The 25311-nt window shown below is 39.6% G+C and overlaps 1 protein-coding gene across 1 annotated transcript; it reads left to right on the top strand.

The window, feature by feature from the left end:
* The first annotated feature begins 1304 nt into the window (after nucleotides 1-1304).
* LOC116288525 (polycystin family receptor for egg jelly) lies at nucleotides 1305-24256 on the top strand. Its single transcript, XM_089034018.1, has 20 exons — nucleotides 1305-1342; nucleotides 2767-3083; nucleotides 3515-3676; nucleotides 4381-4677; nucleotides 5277-5531; nucleotides 6320-6493; nucleotides 7602-7898; nucleotides 8472-8729; nucleotides 9365-9532; nucleotides 10269-12681; nucleotides 13357-13948; nucleotides 14429-14617; nucleotides 15024-15149; nucleotides 16530-16718; nucleotides 17519-17761; nucleotides 18215-18955; nucleotides 19610-19846; nucleotides 20128-21522; nucleotides 21636-21813; nucleotides 22382-24256. The coding sequence occupies exons 1-20, from the start codon at nucleotides 1305-1307 to the stop codon at nucleotides 23923-23925; spliced, it is 9813 nt and encodes a 3270-aa protein (XP_088890144.1). The 3' UTR covers nucleotides 23926-24256.
* Nucleotides 24257-25311: the final 1055 nt, after the last annotated feature.

The following is a 25311-nucleotide window of genomic DNA, read 5'->3' as shown; positions in this document are numbered from 1 at the left end:
TCCCTCCTTCCTTCCTTTCATTAATTCTTTCTTTCCTTCTTCCTTTCTTTCCTTTTTCCTTCCTTCCTTCCTTTCTTTCTTCCTTCCTTCCTCTCTTTCTCAATTTTTGTCTCTATTTTTCTCTCTTTCCTTTGCTTTTTTTATTTCAGTAATAACCTTCAATATTTATTCTTTAAAAAGGCCCTTAATAAACAATAGCTTTTATGTTCAGTAATTAAAGATGGCGTTCCCTGCGAATAGATTTTATTGTGTCAAATATAAACAAAAAAATCCTTTTAATGTCATTCTATTGACTGTAAACACAGATGCTATTTTGCTGCCACTTCTGCCTGTTTTTGAAACACAAAGACTTCAAGGACAATACAAATATGAGAGACCAATCAAATCACTAGAGCTGAGATCTATTATTACAGACAGGGAATTACAAAGTAACTTAACATATAGACCCATAGTGACCATAAGGACAATTTTCCTGTATGTGGACCACTGTTTTGCTATATTTGTATATTTTAACTTTCCCAAATTTGTCTCTACCACAACAGTGAAACACATTTTTGAATTTATTATAGAAAGGTACGAAGCTAGTGCAGAGGAAATTGCATGCAACCCTTTCCTTGCCTTTTTGCATAAGAGATGACTTTTCCTCTCTAAATTCAAATAAGAAAAGCCAAGTTTTTTATGGAAGTTGCCGAGTTACTTTCAGAGTAATGGCCCTGCAATCCTTTATTATGATATACATAATCCACTCCTTTAGTGAGACCGACGCAAGTATGAATGGGAAAATACTGAACTGATTGTGGTGCTTAATGAAATAACGTTGTATTCCAGGTTGATGTTCCGTGAAAGATGAGCTGCCCTATACCAAAGATACTAATATCGGTTGCCACTGTGTGCTTGGCTCTGGCTATACGTTCAAATGGTAAGGAACGTCCTTAAAATCTTTTTAAGACAAGTCTACTGATGGGTGGCTTCGGCATACCAATTACCTACAACCGAAATGTCTGCCACTTTTATAAGTTAGGAACGATCTCAAACCACCTATAGTGAACATCATCCAACATGCTTACCACTTTTATTCCATCATTACAAACTACCTATAGTGAACACTATCCAACGTGGCTGCCACTTTTATTCCCTTAGGAATGATTACAATCCACCTATAGTGAACACCATCCAACATGGCTGCCACTTTTATTCCCTTAGGAATGATTACAAACCACCTATAGTGAACACCATCCAGCATGGCTGCCACTTTTATTCCCTTAGGAATGATTACAAACCACCTATAGTGAACATCATCCAACATGGCTGCCTCTTTTACTCCCTTAGGAACAATTGTTGGGTAATTTCTAATCGGCATAATGAGTTAAAAAATTCATACCTCCACAGCGTATAACATCTCGGTAGCGGACGGCCTACACGACAGTTTCAATTGCACACAAGCAACTTCTATTTATATCAGCCACTCGACGTACGGTTGTCCAGCCCACGTGCCATGCGCGGTCGATCAGACATGTTTCCTTACAGAAAAGGCTCTTATTGCAATGAGAGCTATGTGCCAGAATCAGCCATCGTGCCGCCTCAGCCCATCGCCCGAAGCATTTGGTTTTAACAGTTCGAGTTGTGCGGTATCTGGCCCAAACTATCTAAATGTTTCATGGTATTGTCAGAATGGTAAGTAACAAAGGATACTCTTAGTGTTAATTACTGGAGATCGAGATATTAGAGACCTTTGGCACGACGTTCTTGCTAGGTACCGCAAATCTGAAACTGCAGTTCGACTTCAGGCGTTTTCCGTCAAACTTTCTTTAGTTAGCGTGGCGTCAAGTTGTTGCTGGAAGAGCCTCCATATTGAATGTCGTTGATGCTGAGTGTTTCTCCGTGTTTGCAGGCGTCTTTCTGGGTCTGATCCCCTAGCAGTGAGCACGGGTTAGCGGTAAACCTGATGCTAAAGTTCTCTAATAAGCAAATAGATCCCAAGGGCACGAGGAATCTGATATTGCTAACAGTCGAACCAGTTCATGCGTTCCTTTCAAAGTTAGAAGATTGAATATACTTTTTTTGATATCTGATTTCAAGTTTGTTTTGAAATTTCGATCTAAATAATCCGATCACACGAATGAACTCTATATGTGACGTTGACTTCGTTTGACGTGATGTTCTCTCCCTTGCCAGGAGAGATGGCGGTGGCGGTGCATATAATGGATAGGATTATGATGATGATGCATATGGTGATGCATTCGATGATGATGCATATGATGTTGAAGATGATGTTGACTGATAATGTTGTTGATGATGTTGATGATGTATGTGATGATGATGTTGATGATGACCGATGGATGATGATGCATATGATGATGATGAATGATGATGGTGATGGTGTATATAATGTAGATGATGATAAAAATGATGTATATGATAATGATGGTGATGGTGATGATTACGTTGATGATATATTGATGATTTATGTGATGATGGTGCATATGATTATGATGGTGCATATGATGATGATGATAGTGGTTAAACATAGGTTCTGGCTATATACAACCTGCTTGTGTTTTCAAATTCCTTGCAGAAACATACAAAATTCTTCAAGAAAATGAGCTTCTGAAAATGACCTGTGAAGGAAGCGACGTGGTGGTTCTTAACAACATATATTGGAAAGGCTTCACGGTACCTACAGTGGAAAACGAGAATAACCAGACAAACCTGAATAACCAGACGAACCTGAATAACCAGAATAACCAGACAAACCTGAATAACCAGACGAACCCTGAATAACCAGACGAACCTGAATAACCAGACAAACCTGAATAACCAGACAAACCTGAATAACCAGACAAACCTGAATAACAAAACAGGTTCTGTCAATGGGTCAATAAACAATTCTTCATCTGTCAACCAAAATTCCTCAGCACTCAATTTTAGTATTCCACTACAAAGTATAGGGGTCTATAGGTTTCAAACTCCCTGTAATGGCAAGAGTACTTGTCCTCTGAATGCCTCGACCAGTTTGCTGGGTGATCCATATCCTGGCGTGCTTTCAAAAAAGACTCTAGAGCTTCAGTTCACTTGTCAGCCAGGTAAGAAATTATTTCATTGAAACAAATTCGTGGTGCGCTGTACCAAACCTACTACGTTGTATCTCCTTGCCTGCCCTCTTCTCCAAACGTCCATCTTTCTTCATTTTCCATCCATTCTTTTATTTATATAAAGGTCTCTTGTTGAATCTCATGAATCTCTTAACCAGCATTCAGTGAAGCACTGCTTTCCATGCTCATTCATCTATCAACATTTATACTGCAAATTTGCGCCAATCAGTTGATAAATATTCCACGCAAGACCGAAAATGTCGCCAGTTGGTAACATCTCCTTCATGCATGGAAACCAGGAGCATCCTGTTTCTTGCGCCATTAGCCCTTCATTATCAGAAAATATTAGTCATACATTTATATACATACTTCCATTTTCCCATGTATTTCCATACTTCTCTAAATCTTAAGTCACTTTTTAGTCAACAGTGGTTATCCAGAATGGTCAAGCTGGGCGTCATGTCCAGAGGCTTGTGGAGTGCCACATTACTTGACACGAAAAAGAAGATGTGTAAACAACGGTGCAGATTGTTCTGGCCCACCTTCTGAGACCAAAAACGAACCTTGCTACAAAGACTGCAAAGGTAGCATATGTTTTCTTTACGTCCTCAGTGGTTCTTTTACGTCCCTTGGACGATTTACTATTTCATTTACAGTAGCGTATCATGATTTAGAAGTGTGTCAGCGTTTGTCTCACGTGCTAAGGAAATTTGGTATAACTGATCTAAAGCTAGTTAATTTACCCTTTTATCATTACTAAAGCTAGGGATTGTCTTCAGGTTCCCGTCGGAGGCATAACGTATAGTAACTACACATCATGACTGTAACCAGCTTGGATGATAATAGACCAATATGGCTAACGCAATATTTTACCCTATTTAAATCTACTGGGGGGGAAAATAATAACGATAATAACATGTCAATGAGCCAAATCATAGTTTAAGAATCGTTTTCAGTGCGCATTCTATTTTATCCCGAATTTCTGTTTAATTAAGAACAAAAGAAGGTTTAAACGAAGAAGGTGAGAAATTCGGGATAAAATCGAATGCGCACTGAAAACGATTCTGGATATGAAATGTAAATATAATAGAAAAAGAAAGTATTCCCAGTAGATTTGAATTGGGTAAAACATTACGTTAGCCAAGTTGTTCTACGGCACCATATTAAGGCAGTCCGTAAAGACCTCCTCTGAAAATTAAAGATTGTAACGTGCGCATTGAGACGCATGCGTAATGCGCTATATGAGAACCATTCATTATACCGTTGTTTCTTTTATTTCTTTTTAAAGCTATCAACATCACTGTATGTGAGAATGAAACTACGTATCTAACCTGTCCTCCTGGGACATTTATCAATTTCGATCAAGTGTTCTTCGGAAGGAAATCGGCAGAACCATGCAATAGTATTAATCAAAGCGTGTCTATTTCTTGCACGACACCGGAAACGGAAGTCTACAACAATATTCGAGCCTATGAGAGATGCCAGATGAGAAGCAATTGCTCTTTGAATGCCTTTTCAAGCATTTTCAAGGATCCTTGCCCTGGTTATAGCAAGTACTTGAATCTGGCTTATACTTGCACACCAAGTGAGTAATTGTGAATCAAAAACCATTCTATATATAGGAGAGTTAATAAGACTTTAGATGATGTCAATGATTTATATATATAAGCATTTTCATAAAAGAGTCATTAAAAACTTCCGATCTTTGACATCAATGACTGAAAAGATGAGCTTATGAATTTTCCCTTTTTTGTTTTGTTTTTCCATTTTTGGGTTGTTATATTTAGTAGCCAGATCTGTATCGATATTATTAACCCATTTAAAATAAATATATATTATGAGTGTACATATCGTAATTCATACAGATTAATATGCGAAGATATGTTAATAAACCGCATAGTATTATCACCACGATCATCATCACCACCACCACCATCGTCATCATCATATCATCATCATTGTAATCATTATTGTCCTTGACATCATCATTGTTATCAACATCATCATCATCATCATCACCACCACCACCACCTTCGTCATCATCATATCATCATCATCCTCATCACCACCACCATAATCATCACCATCATCGTCGTCATCTGCATCATTATCATCATCATTACCAACATCGTCATCATCTTCATCAATAAACCTTTTAAAACTTACCTCTTTCAATGCTTGTAGTCGTCGAGAGAGTATTTTACGACCACGACCACGCCAAGATCACCTGTTATGACAAAAGACGCCTTGTTCTGCATGAACAAGTCACGTATGGGTCGCCTGGCAACTGCTCTGACACAAAGGTTCCCTATATAAATAGAATCTGTGAGAAGAGCAAATGTGAAGTACAACCAGTCAATTCACAAAAGTTATCAATAAAAAACGAGCCTTGCAAAGGAATCGATAAAAGAATATCGTTTAAGTATAGCTGTCAACCAGGTAAGAAGTGGTTCAGTCAAAGAACAGATTGAGAGAATCTAATCAAACTTTAATGATCAAACTTTAAACCAATTCCAAACTCTCCGAACTTGCTTTACCACAATATTCAACTGCTTCTAATCACTTTAACAAGGGCGGATCCAGGAGGGGGGGGGGGGGGGGGGGCAAAGGGGGCCTGAAGCCCCCCCCTTCGGCAGAAAAAAACGATGCTTTTTTATATTGTTTTCCGTTGTGTTGACGGAAGAAACTCAATTAGCCCCCTCCTCTAAAAGTTTTGCTGGATCCGCCCTTGTTTAAAAAGCTGTACATCATGTGGAGGCCGCGAAGTATGTGAGGTGCACGTGAGAAAGTTAATACTCATGCGCAAACCTAAATGACATGCTGCATTGTATCTTTAGATCAAGCAATATACACTCAATTGAAGAATCGTTGTCGGGTTCAGAAACATAGAACATAGAAGCTGAGACCGAAATGGCACATGGGGAGTAAATAAGCGGTTTCGTCTACGCTGCAACCTTTAAAAATGCGAAGCCAAACGGCTCTCAAACGCAGGTATTCTGAATACGTGTTTTAAACCGACTGTATGGATGGCGCAAATGAATAAAATCATAATATAATTGTCATTTCCCATGTGCCATTTCGGTCTCAGCTTTTCTGTTCTATGTTTCTGAACCCGACAACGGTTCTTTAATAGAGTGTATACCATGTGGACACCGTGAAGCGTGTGGGATGCACAAGAGGAAGTTAATACTCATGCGCAAACCTAACATGCTCCATTGTATCTTTAGATCAAGCAATATATACCATGTGGACATCGTGGAGTGAATGTGAAGCATGTGGAATGCACGCAAGAAAGTCAAGAAACCGGAAACTAAACAATGAAAATCAGTTGCTTTACAGTGAATGGCATGGTGGCGTTAGCCATGTACAAGATCACGAAACGTGCTACATTCCTTGTCAAGGTACAGTCTGTTAATAACCAAACAGAATAGACCCGAGGGTAAAAATGTACAGCGCGCATAATATTAACTAAAATTAATTAATTAATAGCATATACTGAGTAGAATTTCCCGATGCGACAAGATTTAAGCATCCCTCTCTCCACCTCGTTCTCTTTCTCGTTTTGAATCTTGTAGAACCATCCTCGTTCAAAGACTCTCATAAACTCCACCATACACGTCTTTCTCTGTATATTATTGTCTAGAACAATCTCGTTCTCTTTCTCGTTTTGAACCTTTTAGATCCATCCTCGTTCAAAGACTCTCTTAAACTCCACCTACACGTCTTCCTCTGTATATTATTATCAAGAACAATCTCGTTCTCTTTCTCGTTTTGAATCTTGTAGAACCATCCTCGTTCAAAGACTCTCTTAAACTCCACCATACACGTCTTCCTCTGTATATTATTATCAAGAACAATCTCGTTCTCTTTCTCGTTTTGAATCTTGTAGAACCATCCTCTTTCAAAGACTCTCATAAACTCCACCATACACGTCTTTCTCCGCATATTATTATCTAGAACAATCTCGTTCTCTTTCTCGTTTTGAACCTTGTAGATCCATCCTCGTTCAAAGACTCTCTTAAACTCCACCTACACGTCTTCCTCTGTATATTATTATCAAGAACAATCTCGTTCTCTTTCTCGTTTTGAATCTTGTAGAACCATCCTCGTTCAAAGACTCTCTTAAACTCCACCTACACGTCTTCCTCTGTATATTATTATCTAGAACAATCTCGTTCTCTTTCTCGTTTTGAATCTTGTAGAACCATCCTCGTTCAAAGACTCTCTTAAACTCCACCTACACGTCTTCCTCTGTATATTATTATCAAGAACAATCTCGTTCTCTTTCTCGTTTTGAATCTTGTAGAACCATCCTCGTTCAAAGACTCTCATAAACTCCACCTACACGTCTTCCTCTGTATATTATTATCAAGAACAATCTCGTTCTCTTCCTCGTTTTGAATCTTGTAGAACCATCCTCGTTCAAAGACTCTCATAAACTCCACCTACAAGCTACCTACACGTCTTCCTCTGTATATTATTATCTAGAACAATCTCGTTCTCTTTCAGAACACAATTATTCAACCTGTGAGCCCGCGATCAACATTACCTGTCCAAATTATCAAAACAGTCCCACCGTCATGGAAGTACGGTCAGTATATTACGGCCGAGAGAGGTCCAACCAATGTTCACTTTCGGGCGAGATTCTCTACCCGAACTGTACGTCACTAGCGACAACTAAGAAGAACATCATGAAGAAATGTCAAGGAAGGAACCAGTGTATCATCGAAGATCTCACTAAATATCTTGAAGATCCCTGTATTGGTTACAGCAAGAACTTTAATATGACATACAGATGTCAACCTGGTACGTAAACCATTGTACTATTTGTGTATACATATTAAGAGGACATTTTTTTCAATGATGAACAATAATGGCAAAAAGCGCCAAAAACTAGACTTTCGTATGAGCTTTGATCCCAATTTTCGTTTTGGGTTAGCACTCAAAACCTTTCTTAAACAATTAGAAACTGATGTACTACATGTATGATAAAATGCATTTGTGTTAGAATGTTGCTTTGTCAGGGTTTTTTTTATAGAAAATATATGTGAAACAAACAAATGAAGGCCTAAACCTCATTTCCGAATAAACTTTTTGTTTTGGGTTAACACTTTGATTCCACTTTCATCGGTCATCTTCACTTCCAAATAAATTAAACCTTCTGAATAACAAAATTTTAGCCTTGTACAACAGCCTTTCCTCGAAAAAGAGGTTTTGGCACTCATTGCTTGAATACGAAAAGAATTGTCTTAATATACAATTATTGAATAATTCGGCTTTCGCATGATATCTTACATTAATAGTAGGAATTTACGCAACCCCCATTAATTATCTAATGGTCTGTCCTCAAGGCGTTCAATAGTTCTCTTTTTCTACCAGTTTACGAATTTGGAAGAAGTCAGTCGTACAAATTGGTGCCGAATAACTTGACGTGCTACGATAACATGGTTATAGTTCCACATGACGCAGAATGGAAGTCTTCTTCTTGCCCGGCTGGGCAGCCGGACACGTTTGACAAGGTGAAAGGATGGTGCGATGGAAAAACATACTGTCAAGTCTATAATAATCATGTTTGGTTAGGCGATCCCTGCCCTCATAAAACCAAAGCCTTTAAAATGTGGTACAGCTGTCAAACGGGTAAGTGTTCATGCGACATAGTAACCGGCATATTTAATTTGTCGTACTGATAAAGAAATAATTAACGTCATGGTCCCCATGTTGTATTTGTTGCATTTCCAAGTATATGCATGACGTCATGGCCCCCATGTTGTATTTGTTGCATTTCCAAGTATACGCCTGACGTCATTGCCGTCATGTTCGATTTGTCGCATTTCCAAGTATACGCATGACGTCATGGCCCCATGCTTCATTTGTCGCATTTCCAAGTCTATTGCCTCCATGTTATGCCATGTTGTACTTGTATCATTCCTAAGTTCATAACTAACGTCATGGCCCTCATGTTGTACTTGTTGCGTTCATAAGTATACTTTACTTTTAAAGGCGGATAGAAACCTAGGAGGGACGAAAGAAGGCGCCGATTTAGGTTGTGGGTCATTTTGCATGTACCATAACCCTTTTGTATAGTTTGTTAGCTTCGTTCTATCGTATAAATTTGAAGTCTTTTGTCGTTTTTATTTAATTACGTAAGCTGTGACCGATACCTGTAAAAAGAACCTAGGTTTGTGCTAAGCCAATTTAGTGGGAGCCAAACTCACGTGCGCATGCGATGAAGAACGTTCACTGATACGTTAATAACTATATTATCTTATTAGCCAAGGGAGGACTTGACAGTGAATGGGGCTCCTGGACTAACTGTACAGAATGCGGGCTGTATGCCATGAAAAGTAGAAGAAAGCGCTGCTTGAGCCCCGTCAGTCACACCAGTGGAGGTCACTGCCCTTTGGTGCAAGAGGTGGCCAACTGCAACAAACCGTGCCCAGGTAGTAATAAATCGATAACTTCAAAAGAGTTTCAATTCCATATAGTTCTGACCACTCTTAAGGTGGACGGATGTCCTAACAGCTTTTTCAATCAATTGAAACGCTCCGAAAAATTGCATTGGTATTTAGAGGAATTTAGAAGTTCATTTTTGGAGGGAGAAAAACAGGAGTGTCAGCCAGAGAAACAACCCCCTTGAAGGATAGAACCAACAAACAACTCTATCCAACTATGATGACGGGGGGGGAGGGGGGTGGATGGCTCGAGAGACGGCACATGAGGAGCACATGCCAACGGTACACGCAAATGTAATAAATATTAATCCTCTAACCTAGGTTCACTTGAGTAACATACTATAGTCACTGACCGTACGAATGGTTCAATTCACCTTTTCGGTGATAGCCGTCGTAAACACTTTGTTGGATTGTGTTACGGTCACCAAAAACATCGGACGTCGTTCTCGGATTCGCATACGAATTCACTGAGTTAAAAGAGAAAATTTAGATAAATTTCTTTAGTTAGCTCTCTTAACAGCAATAAGAAAAGCTCTAATCAAGTTAGAAAAATGATATTTTACTTGTATTTAGAGAACTAACTATACGAACCAAGTACATTTGAACGGAAATCCGAGAACAATATCCGAACTTCTTGGTGACCGTAACACGATCCAACACAATTTATACCACGTGACGGCTAGCTCCGAAAAGGTGAATTGAGTGTTTGTATTCTCATTTTTAGTAAAAGACCTTGTCATTCGAATGAAGAAAGAATTCAACGTCATCCTGGGAAATATAATGAACATCCGCTTGACCATGGAACTGGGTACTAACGTGTCAGCGGTATTCGACTGGGGCGACGGTTCAAACAGCACATTTCTAGACGGGCTACAAGCAAATGCAACAAGTCATTTAGATATGGAAGTGTCGCATAACTACACGAAAGAAGGAGAATTCGAAATCAAGTTGCTCGCGTACAACGTCCTAAACAACCAAACTGATGGTAAACTCATACACGTTCAGGTTCGTCTAGAAGGAATGAATGTGTCCGCACCGGGATTCTTGGAGGTCAATGAATGGGGACATTTCAGATTTACCTTAGTGGTTGTCTCCCTCGCCCTGCCTAATGTAAGCTGGAAGTTTGGTGATGACACGCCAACGATCGAAAACAAGAATTTCAGCTTGAACCATTTGTACCAGCGACCAGGGAATTATTCGTTTCAAGTTATCGCCAAAAATCGTGTCAGCCAGTTAACTCATTCTTCTGTTGTCGTCGTTCAAGAGAGAATAACACAGCTTCGTTTCAGCACAGACACATACAAGTTCCCCCTCAACGTTGCTTCGAAGATAAATGTTCTATGGTCAAATGGAAGTCACATGTTATTTTTCTTCAATTTTAGTAAGGGCGAATCATTGTGGAAATATGTGACGCTTAGAGATAAAAAGGTTGGAGGGTTGGTTTTAAATCATAAGTTCAATTACGTCGGAGTGTTCGACGTTCGTGTTAGTGCGTCTAATAGACTCAACAACGCCACAGCTTGCGCTAGTGCCATCGTTGAAATCCCCGTCTCTGGATTTAATTCGTCAGTTGTTTGCAAGCGAAGATTTAAAGATTGCTTTCAAGATGATAGTATTTCGTTGAATGCAGCAGTAACAAATGGGTCAAGTCCACAATTCAAGGCTGTGATGGGTGACGGAACGTCCTATACAATGACAGAAGTTTTATCAGTATCACACAGATATAACACACATGGAAAGTTTGATGTTTATGTATCAGTGTATAACAACGTCAGCCTGGAAAATGTCACGCATTCATTGACAATACTCGAGGTACAACAGATACAGGGATTAAGGGTTGAATGTAACAGGTCAGTAGTGCTCGGTAACGTGACATTCTGTAATATTGCTTTAGTTCGAGGGAATGCATTCGAATGCGTGCTTTACTTCGGTGATTCAAATGAAATGCATAACTACACCCATGAAACATTGGCAAGGAACGTCTCGCATAGATATTCCAGTTACGGGACCTATTACGTAAAACTAACGTGCAACAACACCCTAGGGACATCAGTTGCAACGTACAAAACTATAGTAACAGGACCTGAACTTGGTTTGTCCCTGTCGAATAATGGACCTTTGATGACCAATGATATAGCAGTGATTACCATGCAAGTCAAAAACCCAGCTCCTAAGTCTTGTTTTTTATTGGACCTTGGAGATGGTAACAGAGCAGCTTACGGTGATATGAATTGCAGTAACAGGTATTATGGTATTGAAAAGACGCTACCACTGCAGAAACGAATGCTCTACAACAACACGTATAAAACTGTGGGAGTCTTTAATATTCGTTTTGAAGGAACGGACAGCCTGTTGAACGAGTCAGTCACCAGTTCAATAGCAATCACAGAAAAACCCTGTCGAATCCTTAGTGTTATATTAGAAAACATTGCACCTTCGTCTGAATCTGCTACGAGGATTCTGAAATCACGACAATTCGTTGTAATGTCAAAATATGAAATCAAATGTTCTAGTGCAGTCGGTGCGATACTGAAGTGGAACATCTATAAGAATGAATCTGGTAGCTTTGTAAGCTATACTGACGTAACCACGACAACGTCAAGTCTAGTTATAGGACCTCGATTTATTGATTACGGCATGTACAAGATAGTTCTTACTTTGACTTTAAATGGTGTCGAAGGTATCTTAGAATCGACTGAGGGGTTCATTGAAGTGACCAAGACGCCATTATCAGCCATGATTGTCCAAGGGTCTGCAATAAGAAGAGGCTGGAATGAAGCAATTCAGCTTGATGGTTCGGAGTCGTATGACCCAGACGAAGGAAGAAAGAGTAACAGTAGGTTGATTTTTAAATGGTTTTGCATCGATATTAACGAGACCATAGACGATATAGATCAAACTCCATTAGTTTCTCTCATAAAAAAGGTGAAATATCAAAATATCTCCAAGGTTTCCTGTGGCAGATACAGACATCTTTTCCCCGGGAATGTGGATAAGTCTATCGTGTTGCATCCGGAGTTGCTTTCAGATCAAAAAACTGTTTTAGTTGAGTTGGAAATCGAAGAAGGAAACAGAAATGTCAGTGTGTTTACGTTGATTCAACGTGTAAAATCCACAGTTCCGTCCCTGAACGTAAGGTAAGTGCTTTCTTTTTGCAATCCTTTTTCCCCTATTAAGACAACGTGTCATTATCTAGAGTATCATTTCTTTGTTGAACGGTTGCGAATGAGAAAAGACACATGAATATGGATACAACTCAAACAAAGAATCTCATATTCAAGAGATTGGCACATGGTCTCAAGATGGATTGCAGCACAACGAATAAGGGTTATTGACCAATTACCTTATCTTAACCAGCTCTCTAATACATAACACCATCTTTGATGCGGGTCCCCTGAACAATGACGTCATCCTTAAAGGTTTTTTATTAGTGACGTCATCTCTCACTGCCGTTTCTTTGAAAAAAGACGTAATATATATCGATTTTCTTATGGATTGTATCATCTTTATCATTCAGTGACGACATTCATAAAAAATTATTCGACCACTGCCGTCATGTTTAATGTCAGTTCTAAGGCTAATAAAGTGATTTTAAATACATCAATACAGTGTAGCTATACCAGTTATTCTTGCGATACGTTGCTTCATGAAGTTTTTCCACCTCATGGGTTGCCTACGCCCAGTTGCCCGATGACTCAGATCGCCGACTTCTGCGATAACGCCATGATAGAGGGCTACCTTGTAGCTCTTACTTGAACCCAACGTTAAAATATATAATGATATCTCCTTATCGCAAATCTTTTTTCTTCCAGATGCAAGGAAAACTGCAAAGAGAAGTCGAATTTAGAGGAAGTGAAGTCATACTTAGGCGAATGCACCAATCACTGCTCTTCTAATATGACAAAAAGTTGGAGTCTTTTCGAGCAGGATAAGGACAACCATAACTGGAAACTGGTGGAGAATCTAGATTCAAAGGTCCTCTCAAATATAGGCACCTTTAGTTTGGTGCTCAAAAGTAAAGTGCTCAAAGGAGGAAGACGTTATGTTGTAAGGCTGTCAGCATGGTACGCAGGAGAACAAAAGGGAATGACAGAGCACGAGTTCCTAACCAGCACGCCGCCGTATGGCGGGTATTGTACCGTTACTCCTACACAAGGAATAGCTCTTGAAACTCCTTTTTTTATTCATTGTCACAACTGGACGCTGGAGAGAGAACCAGGGATCTACAAGTTTGCCTACCATGATGTTTATACAGACTTGTGGAACATACTTTACATATCGACCAAGGGTAATGTTACCCTTACTTTACCCGTGGGACATCCCTTGAACAACTCGACTCTCAAACTAGTCGTGGAGATTTCGGATGACGATGGACTTTATACAGTAGTGTCTCTACCAACACAAGTAAGTATGAGAACCTTTTGCGGACGATGAGGTGCAGTAATCACATCGTAAAGGGCACATCATGAAGGTCACAACTAGCTGCCCGGAGCAGTTTACAATTATGAAAAACGGCAACTAGCAATGACGGTCAGAATTTGTCTGTCATACAGGAGTTGGCCAACTTTATCCTTAGAAAGAGATATTCATTGGTTACAATATTAGCTGAGGTTCTGATGAATAGTTATGCAAAAATCTTAAACATTAACTTTGAAATAAACCCCATTTTTTAATTGGGCATAAAGTCTTTCTTCAGTTTCAGACCACAAGTCATTCCATAGAGTATCATTTCTTTATCTAATGGTTGCGCATAAGAAACCACATGAATATGAAAGTGGATACCACTGAAATAAAGAATCTTACTCTCAAGAGAATAACACGTGGTCTGTAATGAGAAAACATTGCGCCCAAGGTAAAGGTCACATTTTCAAATGTAAAATATAGGTCATGCCAAGGAAACTCAATCAAAGTGAGATCAATGATTTGATTGTAAGTAAGGACAGCAAGATGGATTTTCTTATCGGTATTGGAGACGTGCAGTCAGCCTCTGAGCTGGTCAGTGGTTTGGTGTCTGTATTTAATTACGAGGCTTCGCAGAAGACAACAAACAATGAAACGGCTTTAAGAAAAGAGGTGTGTGGAATCAGAAAGAATAACTACTGCTGCTACTACTGCTACTACTTCTACTGCTGCTACTGCTGCTGCTGCTGCTGCTGCTGCTGCTGCTGCTGCTACTACTACTACTACTGCTACTGCTACTGCTACCGCTACCGCTACCACAACTACTGCCACTGCCACTGCCACTGCCACTACCACAACTACTGCCACTGCCATTGCCACTGCCACTGCCACTACCACAACTACTGCCACTGCCACTGCCACTACCACTACCACAACTACTGCCACTGCCACTGCCACTGCCACTGCCACTACCACTATAACCACTTTCTACCTACCTAGCACCACCAACCACCACCACAACGATTTTACGTCTATAGCTAGGCACTGATCAATTAATAAACTTTTTTACCGGTTGTAGGCACGTTCGTTAATAATAATCAAGTTTTCCAAGGTTCCTTCCCTGACATTAGAGGCAGTCAAACAAATATCTGTTTCTATCGCTGGTGCAGCACAAATCAAAGAAGAAATCAAAGTAGAGGCCCAGGTGAGTTATTGTCGACATATGGATTACAGTTCTGCTTACAGTCAGTGAAATATTTTGCATGGAACGAACGAAGGATTTTAAGAATTGCCCCTCTCAAACTGCGATAAAATTTGCGCTGTCCGCAGCTATTTAGATGAACACCATCGTATGCGTAGAAATTAGCCTTCGTATGCCAGAAACCTCTATGACCCCAATAAATTGCATAAGGAATTGGCTCCAAAACTACGCGTAGATAGCGGGTTAAGATATCGACATTTTGGTTAAAAGCTGCTGACGCCTCCCTATAGAGTGTTTGGCAAACACAAACGCGCTCAACCCCATATTGGTCATGTAACAAACGAACTAGATCCTCAATACTAGAACCCACTAGAACAGGGGTAAGATTGGCACGGGTTAGGTCGTTTGTTCCAATTTGTAAGATAACAATGTGGGGTCGAAAAGACTTTACAACATGTAGGTCATAATGGACAAGTTTTTTGAGAGTTCTGCCCCCAACACCGTGCCACCTTACAATTACATTATTCTCGCAGTGAAAATAAGGGGTAAGATCGGAATTACGTTCGATGAAGTCGTGGAGACGACGAATAAAGGAATGTCCCAGAATAAGAATGCGCTTGTCAGCCATAATACAGTTAGGGTGTAAAAGTAAAATAACTTGCCTGATAATTTTACAGTGAACTTGCTCGACTGCGAGAATAATAGGAAAGAGGCCTCGTGGTAGTAAGACGCGCCTTAAGTACTGCTACGTAATAACAGTAATCATATCCTATTGGTCGACTTGAGATATGCGGATTCATCTAGTTGGATTACCGGATCTTACAACAGTATAATGTTTCGACATAAATGTCATTATGCTGTCAGCATAATGTTCTGTTTTGTTTTAAAGTGAGCATTCATTTGCTATAAAATAACTGTTATGGATATTGCTTTCTAATCGATTGGACGCGCTTGCATTATATGAGCACGCAGCACGCGCGAGTGTTTTTCATTTCTTCATTAAGTAAATAGAGCGAATAGAGCTAAACAAAAGACCTAATCCACTTTGGCTTGATGTTTTACCCATTTCAGACCACGTGTCATTCCATCGAGAATACATTTCTTTGTTTGACAGTGTGTCCATATTCATGTGTCTTATCGTGCGCAACGATTAAACAAAGAAATGATACTTTAGGGAATGACACGTGGTCTGAAATGGGAAAACTGTGGATTAGATCTATCAAATAAGTTTTAAACGCGCGATGGACACATGCAAAAAAAATGTCACAAATTCCATCGAGGAGACGTTTAAGACTCATACGAAATCTTGCTCTTATTACTAAAGATTCGTTAAACAACAAGAATATACTAATATAAATATTGTCTATTTATTTACCTTGCAAGGTTGTCGCGAAGGATAAGATCGAAGAAATGGCCAAGTATGTGCTGAACGTTTCTTCAGAAGATGTAGGTTTTTCTTCCATCACAGATGCAGCCAAGGACTTGGTGTCTGCAGGCAGTAACATCATGAGGTCAGCGGCCTATACCACAAATTATGAAAGAACAGACATCAGTGAAACTGAAAAGAAAAAGGCATGTCAATCTTATCTATAAAAAGCTAATAAAAATGTATACACTTATTTCAATAAAGTTAGTCAACAAAAACCTAGAAAGCTGAGATCACTGAGCATCATGGGAAACATATATATATACAAAGCTTTTTTAATACAAGCTGCAGCTCGATGATGCTCAGAAGAGGTGAGACTGTAACCTGTAAAAGATTCGCAAGTCCATGAACAGTTATCAAGCAGTTGAACGTGTAAAATGAATCTACCCATAATCCTGGTCGGCCTCAGCTTTATAGCTTTTCAGGTGACTAACACTTTTGAAATAAGTGTATACACTTTATAGAATTTGAGTTGAAAGGTTACGCAAAAACAATCAAACTGCCGCATGTTTCGATGTCTTGTTGTTCAGCTACTGTAACATTGCGCGCAATCCGTTTCGTGTAAATATGTGAAAACATTATATGTATCACACATCGCACCCTTTGAAAACCTTTCGCTAGATAACTTGTAGCTCAGCCAATCAGTGCACAAAACTTGTAATAGACCATGGAATAACGGTCTAGGAAACCAAAACAAAAACAAAAAAACAAAAAACAAAAAAAAAAAAAAAAAAAAAAAAAAAAATGGCACTAACTCGCGTTTTCAACCTAACTTAAAATTTTTTGTACATCCATTCATAAAAATAATAACACTTTATTGGTCCATGGGCTATTGACTCGTACACCGTGAGAGCGATTAGTCTCATTGTTTATTGTGTAATCGAATCATTGCCCATTCCTGTTTGACCTTTTAAATATTTTTTTATATTTGTATTTCTATATTCAGAGCCAGGAAGTGGTCTATAAGAGTATGGAGACATTTGAGTATTCAATTCAGGCTGTATTCAACAAGAAGCTACCAGCAGAAGAAGACACTATCGTACAGACAACCACTACTGGTCTATCCTGCAGGCGCATTGTCCCAAAGAACGTTGGCAAAAAGCCAATGGCAATCAAAGATGCACAAGTCCAGTTCCCACAAGCTCAAGTGTTGCTGAATAATACAAACATTTCGTTCGTAGATATGAGTGTAAGGCGAGATTCTTACTCAATATATTATCAAGCTATATTTCAGATCGCGGCGCACGTGTGTCAGTCCTTGGTGACCGAGCCTTGGCCTGTTGTGCCGGAAGTCGTGGGTTCAGAAGCCCCAGTTGAAACAACACTCGGGGTCTTAAAATATCTGAGTAGAAAGTGCTGTCTTTGCTTTAAAGATATCTGCAAATTGCATTATCGATCCATGGTATTGTATTATCTTCATTTGATTATTTCGATGAATATTTCGCAACAAATGCGTGCTAAAGGATTTAGTAGGAATCCCTGAACCAGAATATTGAAAACTTGATTTTGAAGAATGTTTGTCTTACATCAAGAAAATTATTTTCAGCATACGGTGTTTTCATACACCAACGTAGCCCAAACTAGTTTACTCGTTAGTTTTCTCATGCGCGCATGTCTAATACACGTGATCTTTGTTTGACAGATGCTGCTTATCCCTCACAACCCCTACACATGGGACAGGACAAGCACAAGAATCAAATCATCCATCGTCAAGCTAAAGATCAAGAACGATATGGGAGAGACCGTCAAGATAGAAAACCTCGAAGAAGACATTGAAATAGTTCTGAGTGATGTAGAAGAGCCAGTCACGAAAACACCACCAGAATACTTCAAAAGAGCGGACAACTCGTCCATGCAATACCACACTGTCCATCACACCCAACAGGGAGGGTCCATAAAACTAGGTATCCGACCTGTTAATGAATCCGATTCCTTCATTGCTTACATTAGGTACGCCAACAGACCAACTCACACCGACTACGACATGAAAATGATCTTTCCAAACTTTTCTTCATGCACCATCAATGAGGATCTAATTCCCTTCAACTGCTCTGAAAACCCATACCAGATTGTCATACCAAGTGATTTCCTGGCCAAGACTGGTATATATTTCGTTGGGATCGCGTACAGCGACCAAAGCAGCGCGGTGGTGGAAGTCAAGAGCAGACAAAGGAGAGACTGTGAATCAGGTGGTCTAAGAGTGAAGAGATCTTGTATCAAGTACAAAGAACCTCCCTCGCCGTTGCCTGGTAATGGTGCTTATGAGGCGTTTGAGCGGGAATTCAATAAACTGATTGACCGTAACTATAGCATGGATACTGTAAGTGTTGGGTGTAGCTACTGGGATGAATCATCTAGCACGTGGACAACAGAGGGTTGTAAGGTACGGTTTAAATACCCTGAATGGGACACGTTACATTTGATATATCAACTTTCTAGCAGTAACCAAGGCTTTAAAAATCTATCAAAATCCCACCAAATCCCATGGGGATCTTATGATAAAATTTGAAGTGATATGGCGGAGTTTACTATAACATTATTTAGCGCACATTTAACTTGTTTATGTGTTTGTTTTTGAGCGCAACTATTACTGCGGTTACTCGAAATCTATTGATAATTAAGAATTCCTCTTTTTGAAACAACATGATAAAATAAATTAAACGCCAGTGAAAAAACGTTGAATGGAAAGAAAAAGAAAATGTCTACCTTTATAGAGGTAGCATTATCATGTGCCTATGTTAACTTTGTACGTCTTTAATGGACGACTTCGACGATACGGCGGCCATCTTGCCAGGGGGCAAAACAAAACAATCGTGACAGAAAATATATAGAGTTTCTTGTGTTCGTCGTTCTTTTATGGGTAAAGATGATCGATGATCCGTCTTAATTGTTGCGTTGTTTTGTGTTGAGTTTTAAATATCAATCGACATTGTAACTGTAACAAAGCTTTATTTGCCCCATGGACACCCCATAATGCGTTGTGATCCAAGATGGCCGCTATATTGTCAAAGTGGTCCATTGACGCATTTCTGTTTAGGTCGGAAGAAGAAAGCAATCCTCCCGCAGGATGACATGTCGCTGTAACCACATGACGTCATTTGGTGGGAGTCTCTTTGTTGCACCAAACCCCATCGATTTAGACAAAGTATGGGTAGGCTTCCTCAATCCCCAGGACAACATCCCAGTCTATGTTACCGTGGCAACTGTCTTCCTCATATACATTTTGGCGGTCGTTTGGGGAAGAAGAGCTGACAAAAGACAGGCGCAGTCTAGGGTAAGGACAATGTAGTATCGTAGTTTATGCCTGGTCAGAACTACTTAGTTACCTTAATAAGATAACTCCAAAGCTTGTAGCTATGGCAACAGTGCATAATAAAGGGCTCATTATAGCAATCGACTTCGTTCCCAGTACTCTCTCTTTCTTAGAGAGTGGGCCCTGGGAACAAGGTTGTATAGCTATGTCAACAGTCAGTCAGGACATAGGGATTCCATACACAAACATTTCTATTTATCTCCAGTCACTCTATCAAACAATTTGTTTGACATTCTTTTCAGGACGGTGTGATAGCCATGGGTCACAATGAAGATGGGAAAACCTATAACTACCTCATCACCATAAACACAGGACAAGGGAGCCAAGCAGGGACCACAGCTAAAGTTTCCCTCGTGATGGTGGGTGAACACGCAAGCAGTGGAGTCATACCTATTAGCGAACTGACCAAGGCTAGATTCAATAGAGGATCACAGACGAGAACCACAGTATGCGGCCCCAGCAAATTAGGATCCCTGGTTTATATCCAGATATGGCATGATAATTCTGGAGACAGTCCGGCCTGGTATCTGGACAGTGTCAACGTCCTGGACACTCAGACAGGCGAGGAATGGAATTTTGTATGTGACAGATGGCTTGCGGTAGAGAGCGATGATGGTCAAATTGATGCACTGATATACGTGGCAAATCCCAACGAATTCAACAGCTACAAACGGATCTTTGCTTCCAAGACTTCAAGAGACTTGTACGATGGACATTTATGGTTTTCCGTTGCTCGGAAACCTTCATCTAGCCATTTCACTCGAGTTCAACGCTGCTCTTGTTGTCTGTCACTTCTCTTTTGTACTATGATGACAAACTGTATGTTTTACAACGTCGGCAACAAAACTGATTACAGCTCTGTACTTATCATCGGTCCATTCAAGGTTTCAGTACAGGTCCTTGTAATTGGGATACAAAGTAGCCTAATAGTTTTTCCAGTTAACCTGCTCATCACTTATTTGTTCCGACGCAGCACTAGGTCAGGAGATCCGAAGAAATCGTTGTTCTCTCTCAAAAACCTTCAAGTCGGCCCCTTTATGCATCTGTACACAGAATGCTGTAAGCAGAACAAGAAAAACAGACGCGATAAATGCCTTACGATATTCAGTAATAGAAACCTTTATTATCTCGCCTGGGTGCTGTGTTTTATAACCACCACATCATCGTGTATTGTCACACTCATGTACACCCTCCAGTGGGACAAAGAGACTTCTGAAAAATGGCTCATCTCATTCCTTACTTCCTTCATCCAAGACGCTTTGGTCACACAACCAATTAAAATAGCTGCTCTTGCAGCTTTGCTGGCATACATAATCAAAGAAAGGAAAATACGCAAGAGGACCAAATATAAAACCTTGAGGAACACCATGGATACAGAAATGATAAGTATTGACATGCATTCAGAAGTGAGCACAAGTGATGCTGGCGCCAAGCTCACCACCAAACCACCGGAGAAGAAAGCTCTTCAAAAGGCGAGGAGGTCCCGAATAAAGCAGATCAATACGTATAATGTCATCAAAGACGTGGTGTGGTATATTTTGTTCGTGTTTTTGTTAATGACCTACGCGTTTGGACACATGAGTTCAATGTCATATACACTAACCCAAGAGATCGGGAATATGTTTCGGCCTCGTCTGGTAAGTAATCAATAAGATAGCAAATGAATGGTAGGGCACTCATTTTGTATGTAACCTTTCAATACTATGACTTTCCGAAAAACTGAAATAGCTCTTATATTTTTTACTATCAGGAAGCGAATCGGTTCTCTGCATACTGGCAATGGATAGGAAAAACGATTGTACCAAACCTCTTTGCTGGTGTCTGGTACAACGGTAAGGCTCCTGGAAGTAACGAGGACGACTTGATATCGAACAGAGCGGCTGTTCTGGTTGGTATGGCACGACTGCGACAAATACGAGTGAAAGAACGTATGTACTAAATTAGTATTTTCGTCTTCAATATTAGAGAGAATAACTTTGCTTGTATAGTCAAACACAAGCGCTCTTGATGTAGAAGTGAATTAATTTACAATGACAGAGCATAATCTCGCAATCTGATTGGCTGACAGCTTTGATCAATAAGAGAACAGACACAGTACGCGCTTCTAACCGTTGCGTCATCTATGATCAATATGAGGACAGACAATGGAAATCTATGAGATTTCAATTTTTGGATCAGCACTGATCATGCATGTGTTTCGAACATGGCTCTCTCCTATTATACGATAACCAGAGCTTGCCACGTTAGATTGTTTTAAAATTGATTGTCATAATTTCTTCCAAGATTGAATCCATTCTTTATTCTTCATTTTTTACTTTGTTTGCTCTATCCATTCCTCTATCCATCCATATATTCCTCCATTCATCCATCTATTTCTCCATCTCATCTTCCCTTGCTTTATCCATTCCTCCATCCATCCATTTTATTCCTCCCTCCTTATCCCTCTATCCCTCCCGTCCTAATGCCAACACCTCTTTCTTTCATTTCCATTCGAAGAAACTGAAGACATCCCTTCCATCGCGAACCAAGCGATATACGGCCCATATTCAGCATCATCAGAAGATACTGACTTCTATCAACGCGGATGGAAACCCTTAGAAAACGGAATGACCAAAGAAAATGCAACTTTAGACGTGTGTCCGCTACACTGGAGATACCAGGATGCGCTAACACTCGATAGCATGCCATTCTGGGGAAGAGTACACTATTACTCCGGGGGTGGATATGTCGCTGAGCTGGGCTACTTCCCAGAAAAGGCCTTATCTGTAATCCTCGAGTTGACAAAGACCAACTGGCTTGACCGCAGAACTAGAGCTGTGTTCCTGGAATTCGTCATTTACAACGCCCAGGAAAACCTATTTAGTATCGCTACCATTTTACTGGAATTTCTCCCCACGGGAGACTACCTGCCTTTCAGCAGGGTGGACACTATCAGGGTCTACAGATATCTCGGTAGCTACTCAGACGTCTTGAAAGCAACGGAGATCATCATTGCTCTTGTCTTACTTTTCCTTTTCTACTGTGTTGTGAAACGAGCCTACAAATGCGGGAAGAAATACTTTAGGTCCTTTTGGAACTGGATTGACATGCTGCAAGTAGTTTTTGGATTCCTTTCTGTGGTTCTGTACTTCGTCAAGATGGTTGTTCTCAATAGGACGATGGATAAACTTGATAAAAACCCATTTGTTTTTGTTAACTTCCAATACATGCTCCTATTCAACGAAATCGATAATTACTTCGTAGCTGCTTTGGTCTTCTTAACAATTATCAAGTTCTTACGCTTGTTGAAATATCAAAGTTACATCAAGCTTCTGGAGCACGTCTTTGCCAGTTTCTCGTACAACATGAGCCGCTTCATGATTGAATTCACCTTGTGGTTCACTCCGTTTGTAATCAGCACATACCTAATATTTGGTGCACACCTTGAGGACTTCAGCTCATTCATAACGTCTTTTGAAAGCATTTTGAACACACTTTTAGGTGCCCATTACTTTTACAGACTGCAAGAAACTGACCGAATCATGGGACCTCTTATTTTCATTGCCTTCAACATGCTGATGGTATTTCTACTTCTGAACATATTCGTGGCTATCATAACTTCTTCATTCGACCGAGTTCCTGACGACGATTTCACGAAAGAAACGGAGCCAGAGTTAATGATGTTCTTTAATGAGCAAATCAGTGCGATATTTGGATTTAATTTAAATAAAACAAGGCCTATAAAGACCAAAGAAAGAGAACAAGATGACACACAATATAGGGATGATGTCAAACTGATCTCGCCTTTACAGAAACGGGATAGTGATTGTACTTTAATAACAAACGTCGTTGTTGCTGACAGCCCTAAAGTGTCTCAAGCCAAGAATACTGCAGACTTAGAAGACAAGGTCGACCGTCTTTATTATTTTGCTTCTCGAGTATTGAGCATGGAGAAAAGGGAAGATAGGATTCTAGATTTGTTGATTCTGAGAAAAGGCCATGGGACTTTAAGTGAACGGTTTGATAAAATCATGCAACGTTACATAGATAGTCTGAAATAATGTGCATGGAGAAGCAGAGCCCATATCTAATAATAATAATAATAATAATAATAATAATAATAATAATAATAATAAGGAATAATTTATATAGCGTCGATATCCTTAGGTTCAAAGACGCTTTACAATTTAATGTGCATGGAGAAGCAGAGCCCATATCTAATAATAATAATAATAATAATAATAATAATAATAATAATAAGGAATAATTTATATAGCGTCGATATCCTTAGGTTCAAAGACGCTTTACAATATAAAAATGTGAATAGATTTAAAATTGAAAATAAATTTAAGAAAAGAATTACTATTTCATGAATAAGAGTGAGTAATAAAACATGGCCATAATACATATCATTATCAACATATTTCAAATAAAAATTCATTGCATTTCAATGTATTCATTACACATTTTTAAAATTCAAATAACAATACATTGATTTAGATTGGTTAAAATAGGTAAGATTTTTACATATTGAAAACTCGTGTGAATAAAAAGGTCTTGAGACCACACTTAAAACTAGAAATTGTTTCGCAAGATCGAAGGGATGGAAGTAGGCTGTTCCATAACCCAGGAGCAGCAACTACAAAAGCTCTCTTCCCATATTTCTTTAGCCTGAAAGAGCCTTTGGTTAAGAGGTTCGCTGATGAAGATCTGAGAGAGCGAGAAGGCATATATGGCTTAAGTAGTTCGCAAATATACGAGGGAGCAGCATTATTTAAGGCTTTGAAAGTCAACGAAAGTATCTTGAATTCGATACGCTGCTCTACAGGCAACCAGTGCAGACGATAAAGAACTGGAGTGATGTGATCGTGCTTGTGGCAACAAGATACAACTCGTGCTGCTGCATTTTGAACATGCTGAAGTTTTTGTAATAAATATTTAGGTAGACCGTACAACAAGGAATTACAGCTGTCAAGTCTAGAAGATATCAAAGCATGGACAAGTGTCTCACAGGCTTCAAGAGAGATGAATCTACGAATCTTCCATATGTTCTTAATATGGAAAAAGCATGACTTGCAGATAGAGGTAACTTGCTTTTCCAGAGATAGATGTTCGTCAAAAACAACTCCTATATCACGAACAGAAGAAGATGGAGAGATATCATAGTTGCAGAAATAGAAAGAGCCAACAGGTGGTCTAGGATGATGTGCAGCAGACAATACGAGGATCTCAGTTTTGTCAGCATTCAATTTTAATTTGCTTCTTGTCATCCATTTATAGATATCACCAACACAAGCCACAATTTTGCGTTTGGCGTCATCAAGTTCTGTCAATGAGGATGATTCAAACGTAATATATAATTGAGTATCATCAGCGTACCGACGAAGGACTAGCGTCCGAAACGTCAGTAAGTTTTTTCATCTTTTCACGGTGTATAATTTACCTTT

Source organism: Actinia tenebrosa, unplaced genomic scaffold (genome assembly GCF_029948245.1).
Source record: "Actinia tenebrosa isolate PJP-AT-01 unplaced genomic scaffold, QUT_ActTen_1.0 PGA_scaffold2__45_contigs__length_23673736, whole genome shotgun sequence".
Classification (NCBI taxonomy): Eukaryota; Metazoa; Cnidaria; class Anthozoa; order Actiniaria; family Actiniidae; genus Actinia; species Actinia tenebrosa.
The sequence above is the reverse complement of the archived record's forward strand: the minus strand, read 5'-3'. Positions and strand labels throughout refer to the sequence as shown.

What these genes read in the sequence shown, in the direction of transcription:
- LOC116288525 (XM_089034018.1), top strand. Translation starts at nt 1,305, where the DNA reads ATGGCTGCCTCTTTTACTCCCTTAGGAACAATTGTTGG. An exon ending in TTTCGTTCGTAGATATGAGT is followed by an intron (nt 17,762 to 18,214) that starts GTAAGGCGAGAT and finishes TTTGTTTGACAG; the next exon opens with ATGCTGCTTATCCCTCACAA. An exon ending in ACAAATACGAGTGAAAGAAC is followed by an intron (nt 21,814 to 22,381) that starts GTATGTACTAAA and finishes TTCCATTCGAAG; the next exon opens with AAACTGAAGACATCCCTTCC.